Source organism: Aptenodytes patagonicus, chromosome 1, assembly GCF_965638725.1.
Source record: "Aptenodytes patagonicus chromosome 1, bAptPat1.pri.cur, whole genome shotgun sequence".
NCBI lineage: Eukaryota > Metazoa > Chordata > Aves > Sphenisciformes > Spheniscidae > Aptenodytes > Aptenodytes patagonicus.
Window position 1 is genome coordinate 193013216 of NC_134949.1, and position 20941 is coordinate 193034156.

General features: G+C 36.6%; 1 protein-coding gene across 3 annotated transcripts in view; it reads right to left on the minus strand.

The window, feature by feature from the left end:
- VWA8 (von Willebrand factor A domain containing 8) overlaps positions 1-20941 on the minus strand; it is a 204454-nt gene that overhangs the window by 105106 nt on the left and 78407 nt on the right. For all 3 annotated transcript variants that reach the window (XM_076363301.1, XM_076363293.1, XM_076363311.1), the window contains exons 19-21: positions 19424-19530; positions 16111-16182; positions 4538-4614 (exon numbers count right to left, since the gene is read on the minus strand). In XM_076363301.1, coding sequence (XP_076219416.1) covers positions 4538-4614; positions 16111-16182; positions 19424-19530 — 256 coding nt within the window. The remainder of the gene's footprint in view (positions 1-4537; positions 4615-16110; positions 16183-19423; positions 19531-20941) is intronic.

Consider the following 20941-nt stretch of genomic DNA (forward strand, 5'->3'; position numbering starts at 1 on the left):
ACATTTTACTCCAGCAAAACCAATCTTTGTGTGCAATTAGTTACTAATGTGATGATAAGAGAAGTAAAATTAATCTTTTTTCTTTGATCACATCAAAGGAGCCAACAGTCTAAAGTCCATGATACTTTCTTCCGACGTTTTCATGCAAGAAAGCTGGGAGCTTACATTTTTATATTTATCTATTACTCTCATCAGTGCTAAGAAGGACTTTATAGTCTTAACAGGGTGCGTATTCTTGCCTGAGTCTTCTCTAAAGCTTTACATTTTTTCTCTTCCTTCTGTGGAATCTTCTTGGTCCAAGAGACTTCATAATTTAAAGCAAGATATTATCAGTTTCCATGAAAATATTTTTCCTGATTCGATGAAATTTGTTTTACAGATCCACAATTTAGTCTACCAAATCTAACTTCAGATTTTTGTGTAGAACCACTGGCAATTTCTTTCCACATCACTCACATGAGAGATGGCAAAAGTAGTAACAGCAAGGTTCATAAAATGATGGGGCTTTCCAGGGTTCACGTAGTTAGGAGCAACACAAATACTTGACTCTGTGTTACATATATTTGGAGGACATCAAAGTTTCTTAGAAAGTCGGCTGGTATGTGTTTAATTTCTGTACAGATCTCTCATTGGCCTGTGACTGCACAGACCTCATAGATTTTCACCTTTCTAGTAGCACAATGAATGCACACTCAAGGTGAAAGCAGTAAAACCTTAGAGTTTAATATTAGGCAAGGTAATGCTGTTGTTTGTTCTGTAATGTGTAGCTGGTGTCCTGGGTGCACAAAATGGAGACAAACATCCCCGAAGGGTAAACAAAATTTAGGATTTCTCTGCTGAAACTTACTCTTGTAGGGAAGGAGTGACTGGGAAATCCTGGCAGAGGAAAGTTCTTCCTTAACACGGAAAAGCAGCAGGATGCTTCATAAGCACAATCCTCAAGAGAGGCCCTGTAGAGCCTACACCAAATTACCTGTTTCAGAAACAATCCTATAACCCCACAATTAATGCGATGAGAGAGTTGGTCGATTCCTGATCAATTCCTAATATTAGGAAGTATGCAAGATGAAGCAGCCAGCTTTTTGAATAATTTATAAGTAAACATTTTTCTTAAATTCTTTCCTTATTAAATCTAATCACAGCTCCCTTCCAGTTAAGATTTTCAGTTTTATGGTTCCAAAATGATTTATAAGACTTAACAATTTCAAGAAAATAAAATTTCTCAATGAGGTGCTGTAAGAAAGGTTAAGAAAAAGGATTTATAACCTCCATAAGCAATTGAAACCTTAAGGTCAGGCTGACCCTTCCCATGTGAATCAGTGGTAGAGCAAGTAAATACAGATGTCAGAAAGGATGTTTAAGGAAAAGCACTCTCTTTTTTCTGTCTTCTATCTCCTCTCATCATCTTGAAGTATAAGACGTAAAATGTGAGATTTTAAAATTACTCCTGGTAATAGCTCGTTGCCTCTAAGGCAAACATTCCCTTCTTGAATGTTATTGAACATATGTAGTGTTAGATCAGCATAATTTCTTATACTGTTTCATCAAAACAGTAACCCCCCCCCCCCCAAAACAGAAAAAAAACCCAAAACAAACAAAAACCCCCACCCTAACCAAACAATCAACAACCAAAACCAAACCAGATTTAATGGCATTTTTAGTTCTTTTATGTTCCTGTTTGTTGGCAAAAAGGGTGAGGTATTCTTCTATAAAAGACACCTACATCAATTACATTGCATAACAAACTGTACTGCATTACATCACAGTGTATTTCCCCTTATTTACCTCACAAGCTATTGAAAGTAAACATTTCTGGAATATCTTAATGATTTTGGCACTTAATACCATTAAAAAAAAAAACAGTTTTTGAAAAATGGCAATTAGATTCATAAATCAGAATACTTCTGAAATTCAGTCTAATTATTTTTGTCTATTATTTATTCACTGCTTTTATTTATTACATAACACTACATTTTAGTAAAGATCTTCATTATATTCATTTTAAAGCTCTTCTTACAGTTTTTTTCCACTCCAGCAGTTTCTTCTCTGGCTACATCTTAATTATAGCCACCAACAAGGCTATTTTATAGCTAAGGATGTATCTCTCTACTCCAGAACAGATACTATTCAGTTGCAACACCCAATCTGTATTGGCATTATTATACATACATGCATATTACTTGTTTTATAGCTAATTATATGAAGTGACAGTTGATATGGGCAAATTCAAGAACTCATGATGTCATCGTCAGCCATTTTCTGACAAGATGCACCACCTCACTAGAAACTCAGAGCCTCAGGATATGCAGCTGACAAGTGCACACTCATTTCCAGAGAGACTAGTTGAAGTGGAACTAGAGAGTCTGCAACCCAAATTCCAAGGACTAATGAGGTACCTACCATCTGTCAGACACATTTCTGAAAGGGCAGAGAATGTCCACCTTCATCTAATGCTGAATCGCCTCCACATTTTTCATGAAGAAAGCATTAATGCTATTCCTTTCCCTTACAGGGTAACAAACTAAAATGCATGCTTTGAATGTTCAATTTCTCAAGATCTGTAATTCAGGTATATGAGCACCATTAAAAGTATAGTATTTAGAAATACTTTCCTGTTCGCATGCTTAACGGTATTGATGGTAGCTAGCTAGGAAATCTGCAGAAACACCCAGGGCCCCATCCCTGGAAACATTCAAGGTCAGGTTGGACGGGGCTCTGAGCAACCTGATCTAGTTGGAGATGTCCCTGCCCACGGCAGGGGGGTTGGACTAGATGACCTTTAGAGGTCCCTTCCAACCCAAACTATTCTATGATTCTATCAAAGATGAAGTGCACATTCTAGCATATTTTCTAATAAAATACATCTATGCCATAAGCTACTGACTGCATTTCTCCCCACAAAGTATCTAAAAGCTTAGTAGTGAACTGTTTTGGGTTTTTTTGTAAACTTGCTCTTATTTTGTTTTGCAATCCAAAAGTGTACACTAACAATATCATAATCCTTGTTTAAATGCCCTATAAAGTTTACCAAGGTATTATATAGACTGAGTTTTTCACAAAGTATTTCAAAATGCTACCCAGGAAATAGAAATTTCTGATTTTTCTATATTCAGGAATTATTTTTGTAGAACTTCATAGGACTGCTCATCACTTTCTACTTCAATCTATCTAGAAAACCCTGTAACCATAAACAGTACTTTACAGAGCCCATAGAAGTTTGTCTTGACTAGACAAAAAAGGCACTTTTTTTTCCTGTAGCGATGCATCAACTAGCATGTTATAACTAATACATTCTACAGCCCCATCAGCCCCCAAACATCGTGCTTAGACAGCGTTCTCCTGAGCTATCTGAATTTATGTAAAAGTACTGTTCTGCTTGACCTCACTGGAGAACAATTTTTCAGCGAGAGACACACAGAAAGACAAAAATACTGTAGTATTTTGTGAAATAATTGGGATTTGCAAAAATGATAGTGTATTTTATCCAGAAGGAGGGGGTGGCTGCTCCAAGCAGGGAAGACGGCAGGAAAGTTAACACAAAGCTGAAAGTAGCAGGTCACAAAAGCAGTATTTCACAGAGAAGTGATGGAAGTTTAGGAGAGGTAGTATAAAAGAAAACAGCAATAGAAAAGTGATGAGATAGAGCTATCCAAGTATCAGGAATACAAGTACAAGACATTTGAAGACAAAAAGATGGGGGAGAAAGTGAGAAAGAAAGTGTTACAGAGACTGTGTTGTTAAAGGGCAAAATATCAAAGATGTATGTTTTTATTAGCACTATTTAAAACACAGTGATTATGGAAAGAGACAGGGTGATGAAGCTAGGAAGTTGAAGACAGAGAGGTAAAGATTAGGAATGAAGCTGAAAAAGGATGCAGTTCAATTGAAACTGAGTCTTCTAGACATATTCAAGTCTTGATTTCAATTTATTGATTTAAAGTTCATGTCATAAAAAGGAGGAAGATCATTTGATATTATTTCAGCTTTTGAATTATTTTCAATTGGTTTGTTGTCTTGAAGTCCGCGTTTTAGCATGCATATGAAAAAAAAAATAGTTTTCTAATCAAATGTTTATGGGTAAGAAACACACACATGTGCTTATAGCAGGAGCGCCAAAGGAAAAAAACAAAAAGCCTTTACTATGTAAAATGTTTCTTGTCTAATGAATGATATATTCAAACAAGCACCTTTGAACTTTTTCCCCTCACACAGTACCTTATGCTTAGGGAAACCTCTCCAGAAATTACAGTAAAACATTACTCTTTTCTTGAGCACGGTTTAACATCAGCACGCTCTGACTTCTGCTTCCTCTTATACTAAGCAATGTCATTGCATTAGATTCTTGTACCCCTTCCTCAACCTGTCAGCTTATTGCCTCTGCCTATAAAATGGATGCATTCCTGTGGTTTGTGTGCCACCTACCATAAGAGGGTCTTTATTCAAACAGTAAGAACAAATTAAACTTCAGAAAGATGAGTTTTAAAACATGGGAAAACAGATTATAAACACAAAGTATGGAAATGTAACACATTCTTACCTATGCAGCTGTAAATACTCTCTGGGCCTGTTTAAAAGGTGAAGGAATCTGTCAACAATCTTGTTTTTCCCAACACCCTGCAGTAAATAAATAGAATATTAAGACATAATATAGATGTACACATTTAAGAGTTATAAACAAAGAAAAGATAACTTTCCAAAACTGTTAAAATACTCTCCATATTCCTTTATAGGCAAATACAATGTCAATCCACATCAAAGAATTCTGAACACAATTTAATGATATATATTTTTTTATATATATATATATTTGCAAAATACTTATCTGTCTTACTAGGAATAACCAAAAATAGGATTGCATCCCTAGAGTTATGTCACAGATGCCTTTTAACTAACACCATTTTGTTCCAGCCCTTTTATTTCACAAAGGTATTGCGAGGCTGTGAATGCTAGGAAGTTGGCTTGCACTTAATAGGAAAAGGTAATTCTCGGTGGTCATAGGAAACATCCTGTAACTGTCACATGGAATTAGAGCATTGCCTTGGTAGTACTTGCTAATCCCATTCCACTGGAGTTACCAAAAAAGGCCCAGATGGAATCAGAATTGGGTTGGAGATCAAACTGATCTATAACTCTCCTATTGCAGGATGTCTGCATTAGCAAGCTGTGCAGAATGATGACAATGGATTTATGAAGTGTATCAGGTGTTGCTGAAACCCTGGTGTGTCCTGTACAAGCAGTTTAGGAGCTGGTACTTCAGCCCAGGCCTAGCCTGGTCCCATGGAAGGAATTACCAGAGGGCATGAATTAGGTGTGCTGCTGGAGAACATCCTCGCTTTAGTCTCATCCTAAGAGAATCCAGGTCATACGTCCCTTCACATGTATCAAACTGCAGTAAGAAGATTCCTTTCAAAAGTACATTCCTGATCAGGTCTAAAATACTAATGTAGATGCAGACCAAGATGACAGTTCAGATGCAGAAATTCTTATCCCTCCTGCAAGGATGTGGCTGCAGACTTGGGAGCTCAGAATGACAGTGAGATTGCCAAGGGTTGCAAAGGAAAAAGAAAAATAATTAGTAGAAAGAAAAGTTCAATTGTAACCCAGCCAAAAGCTGTTTGACAAGACACTGTCCCTCTGCTGAGATTCTCACTCTGACTGCATGAACGCATCTAGTAGTCCACACCAGTGTAAAGTAAAGCAGATAAATATAACCCACAGAAAGATTAAAGAGATTAGATTAAACCAACTTGAGACACGCTAATCTGTTTCACTTGGCATTGAAACAGAATAGGAGCATTCAGAGCTGCAAGTTATAACATTTATGACTGTAAGGTCTAGCTGAAAGATGGTAACTGCCAGCTGCAGAACTGCAAACTGTTTAAACTTCTCAAAATGGGACCACAGTCTCATCTGACTACATTTATGAGAAGGGAGAATCGTGCACATATGTGTAGTAGTTGAAATCACGGAAGGAGAGTTCTCGCCACGAAAGCAGAGGAAAAAATTACCGCAGAGCTGACAAAAATAGAACTACCTAGATTCTACTGAGGACTCGACTCCAACACAGGAAAGCCAACTCAAGTTAGTGCTCTGCCACGCACCTCCTCACAAACTTTCTTCCATCTGATTCTTCAGAAGAATCTACAGCTTTACACACAGGTAGAGTAAGAAGCTGCAACACACTTAATATCTATCACCAGTCACTTCTGAAAACTGTCACTGGAAACACAGTTCTCCACTGCTTTGAAACAGGGAATGAAATTGTGCTAACAGATTGTTCCAGGAACTCAAAGAACGTACCCATTTGGGGGGAAATACACAACTTCAGGAATTGCATCAGAAACATCAAAAGTAACCAGAAACAGGGTAAGAATCCTCTAGTAGTGCACACAGGCAGTTTTATTCCCATATGTTTCCTACTACTTGCAATCAGATACTTGAAATCATAAATGGGTGAATAAACAGGAATACTCCTAATGTCAAGCACAAAACACCCATGCTGAAAGCAGCTTCCTTTACTTTTCCTAAGAGAGCTAAAGATGACTGGGCAGATGTCAGCATGCAGTTTTCTGTACCAATCCCAAGAGGATTGCATATCCTTTTCTCTGCAGAATGGGACTCCAGCCAGCTGTGGCAAGTACAAAGATGAAGAAATAGATCAACATATTGAATCAATGTAAAACATACTTACTATCAAACAAAATGGTTACTGTAATTTAAAAAAACTGGCTTTCATGTGCATTAACGGAAAGAGCGTGTGGTTTGTATGTTTATGATAGATTCTTAAAATTATGCCTGAAAAGAATATTTTCCCAACTACAAAATAACACCGCTAGATTTTTTTCTCCCTCTCCTGTTCCAACAGAAAGAAGACCAAATAGCTGGTTTTGCGTATTTCTATCCATGCTGTTATCACCAAGGGTATTAACAGGAGTGCATCTCACTTTTGAGAGAATGCTCAGAGGACACAAGCATGGTGGAGGACCACTGTGGAGGAATGAAGAGAGCACAGTTACCAAAGTAACACAGTGAAGTCAATGGGAGCTGTGCCATGACCACAGCTCACCCTTTCTTCATTTGTATTTGTGCATCTCACCAGACTCCCTGCACACCTCCTTTTATTTCATTTTAAGTATACCTCAATTTCAGAACGTGATACATTTTTTAAAAGGTGCATGCAGTACTCAAAAGCCAAAAGGCATTCCCACCAGATTTTAGCTATTATAAACATGTTAACATTGCCCAACTTCTAGACTGCACTGCTTCAGAGAGTACATTATGTGCCTTCATAGAGGCTGTGGTGTACCACATAAAATCCTCGGTTGGCAACAGTAGCTGGAGCAAAGTTCAAGTCAAAGCTCTTTGATTCCATCCCTCCACATTCCTACTTCATGACAAGTTACCACTTCTCTTTGTCTCAGTTACTCCACTGAGAAGGCACGATATAATAGAAAGGAAGCTCTTCAGAAGGCCCTTTAGCACCATTAAAAAACTGCAAAAAAGAGCTTGGATGAGTTCCTTCCTTAAGTTCTATTCATTAATGTAAGGCCAAGAAAAGTAGGTTCATGCCAAGTTCACCTGACCTTCATGGGATGAAGAATATGCCTGGTAGTCTTCTTCAGGTGAAGAAGAAATGTGGAAAATGCTAACCCATTTTGGAAAAAAACCCTCTGAAATTAGTTTCTGGCACCTCAGAAACAAGAAATGACAAAAATGGCAACAAAGTCACCCTCCTTTCCCCTGAGTCTATACCCACTGCCAAGGATCAAGCTGGATCTTCTGGACACCCACGTAGCTAGCAGTCAACTATTTAAGCAGAAAGAATCAGAACTACCTTTCATATGAACATACTAAAAGACTGAGTTGAACTTGGACTGGATTCAGAATGTAATCTCATGTAATTTGCAATTACTGCAGCCTAAGGTAACATTCAGAGGACAAACCAGTTTGCCATTAACACTTGCTGTATGTTATTTTATATATGCACTATTGCAGTTACTTAATTTAACAGAAGTATAAACATATGCTAATTAGAGAGAAAAGAACATCTGTGTTGGTGTTTCAGCTGAACTGAATAAAAATATTTCAGAAAGCAAATATTAGACAATTTTTATTCCATCAGACATATGGGACAACTGAAGTAGAAAAAGGGGAAGTAAGTATCTGCACTAGTGAATAACAAAAAGGAAATTATGCAATTAGAAGGCAAAATAATCCCTTAGTTAAAAATTCTCCTAACTGACATTGTAAACACTTGTTACCAAGGATAAAATGACTTAATCTTCTAGCAGTAACTGCAGTTTCAAATATAAACAAGGTTGTTACAGGTCCCAGGAGGCATTTTGCAATTCAGGATGCAGCTATTACAGTAGTGGGACAAATTTCTCCCCTGCACAGCCCAAGTAAAGTCAATAAAGTTATAGTCCAAAAGAACTGGACCCAAGTTTTTGAAATTAATAGTTTGCCTCCTAGAAAAAAAACACTGGGGGGGGGGGGATCTAAACTGTGCTGCCTCATTTTTATTTTCTTTTAAATGCTTTGCAGGTCATATTGAAGCAGTTAAAGAGGTTGCCATGTTGTGCTCTTCAGTACTGCCCTTCAGCTGAGACACTGCAATCCCACCTTTTCCATTCCAGCACACTGCCGTCCTGCATAGCAGAGCACCTGTTTCATTACAAAAGAATGAAACAAATTTTGAAACTGGTGAAAAAAGCAGTTTATCACTTTTTCACCTTAGGAGATTTTATTTCATAATTAATTTAAAAATTGTATTACTAGGGAATCTTGACTTTTCATTAAATTTTAGTATACAGAACCCTCATGTCAGAGTTCTCAGTTTGTGACTTCATAGAAAGAGTTATATTGGTAGCATCATTATCACAGAAACTTATGGCTGAACAATGAAAACGAAGAAAATGAAAACACTTTTGCTAATGTACGGTTTCTAACACTGGGTCTGGCACTGAAGCACCTTCCATGCCCACAGCTTGCCTGTTTCTGCCAACAAAATCATTTGCAAGAATGCATGCATTTTGACTGAGCCTGCTATTTTTACACCAGAGGATGTATTTCTGATTTAAAAAAAAAAAAAAGTACCGTTATCACCAGAGCAACAAGCAGCACCTATACAGAACTCTCTCAAACACTCCAGGTGTTATTAAGCTCATCACTCCCTGCTTGGAACGAATGTGAATAATGCAGTGTAATAATTGCAGAAGATGTGTCACCAGCAGACGCTAGACATTGCTACCAGAGGACCACTGCAATAGACCCTATTGTTGCTACCTTGCTTGGATGTTAGTCACAAAGGAAAATAGCTGTGCAAAAGCAGTGGTGATTTAAGTCTTGCCCCAGCTGCAACATATATATTTGTCAGTCACAACAGTGAATGCTCTGTGGTTTAGGATCTCATTATTTTATTTTGAGTTTATCATCTGGGGCATGCAAAAATTATGGTGATGGTAAAATAATAAAATTTCACCGTAAGAACAAATAAACTTAATTCCCTGATAGAAGTAATGAATTGAATGCTTTGGATAAATCTCTGACTAAAAGTCTAGATAAGCTTGTAGAGTTTATGCCCTTTTCTGAATCTGAAGTACAACCTTCAACCCAGAGCCCTGTCAGGCTAAACACAATCTTCACATTTCCAGCAAGGTAAGACAATTGTGGTTCAATGGAGAGGAGCATATGAAAAATTTACAATAGAAAGAATCTGTGGGAAGGAACATCCGAAAGAAAATTCATTGATTCTTGTTTTATTCTGGTTCTTCAGCATAACTTGTAAAGGCAGAAAGCAATAATGTAAGCAGAGACACGTTTAAAGAGCATGCTTATTCTCATATGTGCATGTACTGTTATGACTGTAACAAGTAAAAGAGAAATATTTTCCAAGTTTTCCACAACTGTCACAAAGAATTCCTTAAGCAAAAAATATCATAGTATTTGGCCCAATTTAGCTCATTTGGAGGTCAGTTTCTTCATGCTCGTAATAATAAATTGGTTTAGGATAGCACGTTCTTGCCTTGCAGAGGAAGCTGTCCATTTTTACACAAGTTTAAGCAGGAAAACATAGTCCTTTATTTCTAGAAAACCTGAAACAGCAAATGCTTGGTATTTTAAGTTTTCTGGTGACTGATATTATTACACTCTCAGTATCTACTTAATTCAATTTCACAATGGGATAAGAAGAATAATATTATCTTAGAAGGAAAGATCTATTCAAGCATGTCCTTTTAAATAACTTTAAGAAAGACTCAATCATTTGTCCTACTAAATTATTCAAGAATAAAATAAATTCCTAGTGGGAGCCCAAGAGTTCATTTAAGTTGATCTCTCAGCTAAAGAAAGGCAGCAGAAAGGATGAAATTACATTCTTCTATCAGGGAAATAAAATCGCCAAATGTGCCAAAAGGCCATTACATTTCTAAGTTTTTTTAATATATTTGTGATAGTCTGCTTACTGTGGGCTCACATCAACATTTTTACTAAGTGCTGCCAGAGATTCTGTCACGGTCTTCTTTCAAACTATTTAGAACAATATTTAGCACCTTTATAGAATTCTTCATTCTTATTCTACTTCATATTTCTTTCTGATATTCCCTTATCTAGAAATTGTCTAATTAGATTGCAAGCTATTCAGGAACAGGCTTGTTTTATCACCTTGCAAAGTGCTTTCCTTGTACATGGGGAAGTAGAGGGGGAGCAATTTTGAACAAGAAGTACAATCCGAATTTCCACACCATCAAATGAAGGAGGACAAAATTTAAATGCTTTCTGTATTCAGCAGTAATTTAATAAACTGCATGGCATTTCTGATTATTCTTACTGATTATCAACTTTGTGTTTCTTGTTGAAAAGAGAACATAAGCAATAGGAAAGCCAGAACAAGATGTGGAACTCCAGCATCTGTTAAGCCTTAACAATAATTGTTGAAGAGAAGAAATACATTATTTATTATCTTTTTTTTTTTTTTTAAATGTAGCTCTTCCTTATTAAGTAATTTACCATAAAAGCAGGATGGATACTGGTAACTCAAGTATTTCATTTTCAAGGGCAGACCAGCTAGTACCAAATACTTAGAAATAGTGATAAAGGTTGCCAATGAAGAAAACTACAAGACAAAAGAGAAACTGGGAATTCTGGAAAGAGAAAAACAAGCAGAAGATGACAAATAGGGAATGGTCCTGATGAACACTGAGGCTATCCCAACGTACACTGCATTTCCTCTGTCCACTCTTCAGGAAGATTGACAAAGAGAATGTTCCTTATAATTTTGGTTACATTTATACGATATGGACAGTAATGTCCACTCAGCCACTTTTCATTGCTATGCTCTACACTTTGAAAATGGTGCAGAGACTATAATAGGTGATGTAAGTGTAGAAGGCCAAGCACTGTGTGCCAAAGCTGACAGGGTACAGTCAAGCAGAGGGGCACAAGCTGACTAAAATGCACCTAAGAATATTGGCTGTATGTACTGAAACTTGAATCAATATAAAACATATATATTATTTAAAAGACACATTATGGAATGGAAAAAGGCTAGTGAAGCATTGATGAAGACATAGCCAGGGATCACATGCAGTTCTCAAGGCACAGCAGAACTCCTGGACCTGGTACAAGCTGCATCTGTCCTGCTACATAAAATTGCAATTGTGCTGTTTTAGATAACTCATAGTAGGTCATGGTAGAAGTGTATTTTAAAGATATTTATGTACTATATTCAAATTTAAAGTATTTATAGTTATGCCGTATTTACACAGTGAATGACAAGAGTAACTCTAAAAGCCAAAATGAATACAACTTGCTATTAAATACTTCCTGTACACTAACAGTGCCCAAAACCCAGAAATGTTCAGGATTCGTTGCTACGACAAAACCTCTTTAATTTATGAGACCAGCTATCTGAACAGCTCATACTATAAATCATGGCAACAGAATAATGCCAAATAAAATATTTCAATTTTGTTTAACATGTGGTTAGGTGTTTTAGAACTTCAGGGCTATAAAATAATTCAGAAGTGACAAGGTTGTGAGCCTTGTCTCTCCAGAAAGCCACAAATCCCTTATAACTATCAATACTTTGTTTTGTATCTTCAAAGACAGCTGATGTTTGCCAAGACTTCACCTATGACCAATAAAGGCAAAAACATCCAACACCTCTTTTTACACAACTTCCAAATGCAACAATTTGGGAAATGTTATATGTAAAATTTAAAATTGTGAGACAAAATAAAAGTGGTTTAGCCACTGCTATTTTTCAAGTTTTTCCACATAAACAAATTCTATTTATTAACATAGCTTCTCTCCTATTTGCCAAAGATAGGAAATTCAAAGAAACAGTAAAAGATACCAAGTAGTGACCAATCCACGAACTGCACAGTGTCCATCAGGCAAAATTTCACGAAAACACAGCCTAAAAATTTTCCTTGGCAGTAAGAATAAATACTCCAGTCTGTCTCATGAAGCTTGGAAGCAGCTGTAAGAGCTATATGTAATGACTAAATAAACAGTCACTGCAAAGTTTGGAATAAGTAACCTTTACTAAACAGGACTCTTGCTGTTGTTTGCCTGTTGCTCTGAGAGTAATAAAAAGCTGCTTACTCTCAGCCAAGGAAGAAGCTGCTTTATAGCTGCTTTGAAAAACTATCGATGGTCATAGTCAGTCTCACTCACACTCAGACTACAGGCTCATTCAGAAAGCAGTATCAGAAGCCATATTTAAAGTACTGGCACTTCCTTTAATTGGAAGCTATTTCATAGCTGAAAATTCGTATCTATCCACTGCCCTTCCCAAGGACCCAAAGAAACCTGTTTGCTTATATATGAAATGGAAGCATATTCCAGTTAGCATCCAAAATAAATCAACAACCAATGTAAACAAATATTTAGACGAAGCCGTATTTCATGTAATACATTTATGCTGTGAAATCCTGGGCCATATAAGCTCCAGGGAACACACATGAATGAAGTCGGTAATAAAGTAGCTTACTTCAGAAGCTGAACACTTCTAAAGATATCTGTCAGTATCTAACACTTGTCTTCAAATTCTCCTCGGTTTCATTAAGAAAACCAGTCCCTAACATCCACCAAGATAATTTAATTTTAATTTACTGAATTTCAAATACAAATTGTCAAAGTTCCTATCTTGAAAACAATCTTGGTAAAAGGACTCTCACCAGGCAGCTCTTAACTAAAAAGAATACACAAAAGAGACTACGTTGAGAGACTTTGAAATAAAGAGAGAGGTCTTAAGCTAACAGGAATTTTGTGTGTGTACATGCGTTACAAAAACAAAAGAGGCAAAAGAGGAAAACCACATTCAGTCAACCAAGCAAAATCAAATCCAGTCTCAAAAAGAAAGACTACAGGTCAAGCCTTGCACATTGAATCACAGTTGAACGGAGATACTCACTTATATAGTCATCATTTTGATGGACCAAATTACGTTCTAAGGTACATGCCAACCCATTTAAATATCTAGGAAATGACACAACATCAAAGGGATGTTAGTCATATATTTTGAAATACCCAGGTTCAGAGTATTTGAATCGTCAGTTATTTACACTGAATTTCCATGATTCACTCATTCACCAACAATTAGTACAACAAAAAAGAACTCAAAACAGCACTTTGTATCTCCACACAAAACATTATCTATTTCTTCCAAATGCGAAACACGGGTACACACTGACATATGTATCAAGCAATCATAAAACCCTACCTTCTTATTACAGACTGAACTATTAAAGTAACTGAACAGCAAAAAATCCTAGTTTTTAAATGATTTGCTTTACAAAAAAGGGATGAAAACTCTATTATCTTCAATGGGAAGGTATCTGCATATATAGCATGAAAGCATATTGATGTAATATGGTTGCTTTTAAAGTACTTCAACAGGATTCATCACATGCTGCAGAAATTTATAGTAATATATTTAAGGAATTAGCCAAGCAATTTCTAAATGGTTAGTGATCATCCCTGAGAAATCAAGGATGACTGGTGTGGTCCTAAAAGACTGCAGAATGACAAATACAGTGCTCAAACTTAAAAATAGTATTTCAAAAAGCAAAGGCCAGCTGGCGTTTTCTTAGTCACACATAAAAACAGTGGAACAAATTAGTAAAGAGTAAACCCGGAAGTACTCAGAAGTATGTTAGCAAATAAAAGACAAAACCTGTAAGTATTACTGATTTGCCAAAGAGAAATCACAGCAAATCAATTTTCCAACTTAATGGTACAGCTGAGCTGATGTCTAGAATCAAAGCAGTATGTTCCAATACTTCAACCCAGTTAAATCTTTTAACACTGTCTTCAATTAGAGTTTCATAAGCTTGGAGAAAACGTGGCACACATTAAATTATTAAAGATGACTATACCACTGCTGGGAAAATACCTTATACCCTAGAAATCATACTCGCATAGACTTCAAAATTTTTTTGCCAAATTGGTAGAACATATGAAGCACGTGCCTGGGCCCTGAGTGTACCACCGGGCTCTGCAAGCTCTTCCCCCCCACCTAGGGTTTTACTTGTCTGTGTTGAAGGTCAGCTCTGACATGGTGTTGCTGCCTCACTGGGGTCCCCTTTGCCCCCCATGGCTTGGGAGCAAAGGCCCTTTCCTCGGTTCCTTCCCAACCTACACTGCGGCAATGCTGTGCCTGGCCCTGTACCTTGCTGATCCCAGCCTGGACCTGCTGACTTGACTTCCCAGCTTGACCTCAAACTTGCCTCATCACCTGTCTGGCAGCCACTAGGCACTTGGCTGACCATGGCTGCTGTCCCCAGACCTGCTCTTCTTGCTTGGACACTGTGGGACTGTGAACCTTGTTATTAAGGATGCTGTCCCTGCCTCCATTCCCCCGTGGAGCAGCCCACTCTTGCTATTCCCTGACAGCAGGTCCTGCAGGCAATCTGTACTATATAACATTTTCAATACCAACTCAGAAGCTGGCATAAAGAGCACTGTTTATGAAATAGAACAAATAGATCTCATTTATGAATAGATTAATTTCTATTTATGAATAGATGAAACCTTTTGGGAGGTTTCATCTGGCATCATCCAGCAAAAGTCTACAGAGGTTTCAAGTACAACAACTTCGTAAATTCAAGCTGTTAACAAGGACTCTAAATAGTTGAGACTGTATATAACTGTACACTGTACTTTTAATATATGCATATTAATAACAATTAGCATTTTATATTCCTTGCCATGTAGTTAGACCATTAGTGTTTTGTGTTAGACTTTTTCCAAAGGCTATTGCAAAACATAAAGAGAAACATCTGCTAGAAAATTATCGTATCCTTGCAAAGGGAAAGCTAAACTAAAGGGAGATTATTTTATGAGGGCAAAACCAACCTGGTAGCTTGGGAAGTATCACTTTCCTGAACACTTCAAACATACAGAAATAATAACAAAAGCTTTTTTTTTTTCCAGAGCTAACTGCCAAAGTGTGTAATTCTGTTCAAGTCATCTAACAGTTCCAGTAATAGTTTTAAGATGGTTCTGAAGAATGAAGACTTTCAAACATATCCAGCTGGAGAACATCTGCCCATACCTCATCTTGGGGAGCCTATAAACTCTTAGAAGGTGTCACCAAACAGCAAGGACCAACTAAAAGAACACAACAGCCCCCATGATCTCACCAATAAAGTCTCCATCAGCAAAGATACTAGCCAAAGAATAAAGCAAATCTGTATCTCTTTTAGAGAAAACTAGTATTTTGCTACCAACAAATAAGCTTTAGATAATACTTATGTGTACACCTCTTATGTACCATTGGATATTTTAAAGGAGAGGTTTGATACATAGCCAAGAAGGATAACCAAAGCCGTTAAGTGAAGATTTTAATGGTAATGTTGTTACATATAACTATTAATGTTTTGACTTTAAAACATTATTAAGACCTTAAAAAAACATTTAAGGCATTTATATTTTCCACAGATATGTGCCCATAAAACACATGGACACTAGTAGATAAAGAATCAAAAACCAGGTGAAATACCTCATAGTACCAATGAATGCAATTTCAATGAAATAAAACAGAGACTTAATTTCATTATTAAATAATGAGTTTGTTCCATGCATTGTAAGAGATGTTTAACTCACCTGATTGCCAACTAAAAGAAGATGTTCTCCCAGCAGAAAGTCCTTTAGCATATCTTCCATTACCATCATGTGCTAGAGAAACAAAAACACAATTTTCACCCCTGTTTTTATACTCTCAAGTTTATACATTCACTAATGATAGTAGTACAACAGGAACTTTACTTTCAGGATTTGGGGCCAAAATTTTTTGAACTTTATACTTATAGCTATTTCATAGTTATTTCATAGCAAGAGTCTCTTCTCAGCCAATAATAGCAGAGGCAATCTATCCAGACTAAAACAATAAAACAAAAATACTAACTCTCCTTATGTATTTCCTCTGCTCCAACTGATTGTGGGTATCTGATTCCCCTAAATATATTTAGTTCTCCATAATCACTCCTAATGCATTTCCTTTTAGCTTAGCTGAATGCTTGTCACCCAGCGTGTAAGAACTTTCATTAATATGTGTATGACAATTTTCCAGCAATTGTACTGGCAGGAAGCAAAATGTATCCTGGTAGAACTTCACAGAAACCAAACAGAGGGAATAAAAGGCAGCTGACATGAATACATAAATTATACACATTTATTTTATTAAAGATTAAATACCAGGTCTAGCTTAATGACAAATACACTTTTCTATTCCAATCGAACTTTATTTTCAAGGGAAACAAAGATAAGAAAATGCAAGCTCAAATCTAAAAGCGTTTATTACGTGTCTTACAACTTCTAAATTAGACTGCCTAATTGAAGCCAAAGTGCTTGAGGTGTATTTTACATATATCCATATCATAAAAGGAAACCCACACTGTACATCATTTAACCTTATCTTGCTCCTCACAAATAATTTGTTTAAAAGGATTGAAAAGATTTAAGGATAATGTGGTAATGCAGACTACTTTACTCGCAATAAAGTCGTGTATATTTCTCCACTGTATCTAGTAAAAATAGGTCATCTGTAAGTAGGTCAGACAACCTACTTAGAGAAATGAATGCTTGCCGTTAGATAAATATATATATTTTTTCACATTATCATCTCTTCTCTAGTATCCGATTTAAAAAAAAATAAAATAAAAAAAAATCAGTAGCTTGCCTGTAATTTCTGAGCATAGAAATGCTCAGTTTCTAACTGTGTGAAAGACGTTTTAGATTTCCAAATCTCTCCAGAACAGAGGCTGGGGGTGGGGAAAGAAAATCTTGTAAACACAGCTTAATACCACAAAATCCTAACCAGGCATGTCAAAAGACTACTGAATATTCAATGCACAATTTAAGGAGAGGACTTCAAGGCAAATTACTATATTTTCTGGCATGCGTATACACTGGAAATTTATAACTGATGAGAACAACTTTGACCAGATACAGCATAAATTCTAGGAAGTCAGTTTTACCACAAGCACTGATTACATTTTTTATTTTATTGCTAAGGCATGAGTACTTCTCCTCCTGGTGACTTCTTTTTTATCCTAAATTGCACAAATATGTGTATATTAGAGTTCCCCTGCAGAACAGCTTTCCCACAAGAGATACTATGTATTGATACTTTTTTTTTTTTTTTTTCACCAGGACATAAACTAGCATTGTATTAGGATGCATGCAGACATTTCAGATAAATTATTTACACAAAGGACTTGTAAGTAGACACATCAATATCGTGTCAACTTTATCAATCCATGTTCCCCAAAGCCTGGCCTGAAAGTGGCATTTGGCATATCGCCTAAAAATTATTTCCATCCCTGTGCCACTTGTTGTGGACCAACAGCAATGTTCCATGGCAATGCTGAATTCCACTGGAACATGAAAAGTTTCAAGACCAAACACACAGAGGCAAAAACTGTGTATTTCATTACATTGTGCAGCACTGCAAAGGGCTGAGGATATATTTTTTCCTCTGCTTCGGTTTATTTCTGTAGGTTTTAGGTAACGGAGAGGAAGTATTGCACTAGACTCATAAATCAAATTTGTTCTCCAGCAGGTCTTGCTAAACGATCATTACAGCACTTGAATGACCAAACTACAAACTAGCAATAAAGAACATAAGAGTAGAATTCATTTAGAAATGGGAACAGCTATCCTGACTGGTATTTAGTTGTTGTTTCCTTCAGCATTCAGGATGCATAGCTACCAGGGACAGATACAGAGCAGTTTGCTCTCTGCAGCATTTTTAACAGATGTTGCCTAAATAAAAGAGATGCATAATATTTGAACACAGGTTGCATACAGTTTTCTGAAGCTATAAGCAAGAAGGTGGAAAAACCAATGCAGATGTAAGTCCTAGCAAGACTCAGGATTTCATTTCCAACAGACCCAAATTAAGTACTTCACCGAAATGGCAACACAGAACAAAATCTCGCATAAAATGTTAGTGGGGAAGAAGATGACTGTCATCTGTTCCCCTTGCACAGCCTGTCATCACCTTCAGTAGGTGATACCTATGTACCATAGCCTTTCTGTGGAGAAACTGCAAGCAAGGGAGGAAAAAAGAACAGGAAAGGAAAAGTAAGCAAACCCACACCAGGCCCCTAAAAGAAAAATATTTCACAAGATCATGCTATCAGTGTTGCCCTCCTGAGGCAAAATATTCTAAAGGTAACTCAGAGGGTAACTCTCTTGCTAAGGATACGCTTGTCTGACAGTTTTGAGGCTTCCATGCTAGATGGAGAAGAAAGCTGCAGTACACCTACCTCGACAAAAGGGGTGGGAGGAAACAAAACCCAAAAAACCACAGTCACCAAGCCCTTCCCTTTTACTGTGTTCACTAATTACTCCCTTTTATTGTGTTCACTAATTATTCCTACTCTTCACTACTACAAACTAATTAACACTAATAACATTAATGACTAATTAATAAGGTAAACTGATTAAAATAAATAATACCCAATTAACTAATAACTAATTAACTAATTACTCTTTGCCTTGCTTTTCAAACATGCAGTGTTAATTCTAATAAAAGGCAGGTACAACTTCATGCGACAAGCCTGTAAAACACGGTCTCAGGATGGAATTGATAATCCAGCCCCAAGAGTGGATCAGTCCAGCAGCAGGGGGGGGGGGAAATCACTCAACCCAACATCTGATCAAATAATTCTAAATAAAATTCAGTTTCAGTCACTGTTACTTCATATTTTGTTAATGTTCAACAGGATTTTTACAATCTCTTCACAAAGGGATGGTGAAGACACATCTGAAATGAGCATCAAATCCTAAAGAAACTACTTAAGAAATATACCCTTGAAATTTAGTTAGTACATTATTTAGTATATATGAGCATGCACATTAGTACACGTTTAACAAACTTTTTGTACCTCAGAAGCCAGAGATTCATACTTACTTGTGCATTTTCATAAAACAAAACATCAGGCACTTTCATTTTCTCGGTTGAGTTATAAATTGGCATCGTCACAGACCCTATCTTCAGAATCCCGTTGTTTATTTCACCTAGACATTTTTCAGGAAGCAAGCAAATGCATTACTTACAGCATCCTCTGAGCAGACATGCAATCAATCCCCAACACTTGCAAGTGATGATTTACAAATTTTAACAAGGCTGTGGGTTGCAGTAAATGAATTCTATCTAAAGAAAGAGAATGCTTGGAAGCGTATCCGTTAACAAAAGGTTGCATTATCATGAATTTGAAATGTCTTTAAAATTGCAAAGACGTCTATTACAATAAATGATGAACAGGTGATCTTAAGGGAAAAGTACCACAAGAAACACTAGAAGTTGTGACCGCTGTCTTGGTTCAATTTCATACTCTCATTTTATTATCGGAATATCACTCATATCGTTAAGCTACATTTCCTCAACCCACAAGTTTTCTCACTCTCATTCTCCCTGTTCTCTCTCCCTGTGCCACTGGAAGTGGGGTGCGGAAGAGAGCGAGCAACCGGCTGTGTGGGTGCTTGGCTGAGAGCCAGGGCCAACCTACCACAACAGTATAGAGTCACTGTTGATTCTCCCTTTCAGCATTGCATTTTTGCTCAAATGGGTTAAGGCCAGAACTTGGACACATTTAACATTTTGGTGAAAACTGGCTGAATTTGCACTCGTTGAAATAACCTTCAACTACAGCTCTGAGAGAAAAAGTACATTAGAAAAATTTCTGAGATCAAAAGAATCATAAATTCTGTCCTTAGGAAAATAACAGTTAAGTGTAAACAATAATATTGTGCAATAAAAACGGTAGTAATTTTTTGCCACTAATTTCTTAATCTGGTATGGTGTAAAACTGAAAATAGCCCAATTTCTAGACAGATGTTTTTAGTTATTCACCTATTATTCTAGATGGTTCTATCTTTATGGCATGAAACAGAGAAACGTAAAGAAAATTCAAGGGATGTGTCCAGATAAAAAAGAGAATGGTAAGCAGGTAGCATCACACAACTGGCAAGAGTTCAAATTATTTTATATATATAGTTCTTTATATATACAAAAAATGCAAATACAGATATAATAATACATGGATGGCTGCATATGTATATGTATATACATATACATATGGCTTCATACATATATTATACTGTATATAATAGAAACATTAATATATCTCTATTTACATATATATTTTTATATATACACATACACAAATAAAAGATATAAAAACAGAATCCATATTAATTAAAACCAAAGATGTGTTTACTACTGCAAAGATCTAACTGTAAAAACACAGAAGTCAAATGCATCACAAAACTGAGAATAAACATACAGAAGAGTGACAGCAGAGATAACACTGGTGCAGCAGAGTAAAAGAAAAGTTTAGTGAATGGAAAATGGCAAATTGCTCAAAGTGTGCTGCCTGACAGAAGATATGAAAAGATATACAGCTAGCATGAAGACCAGGGGTCATGC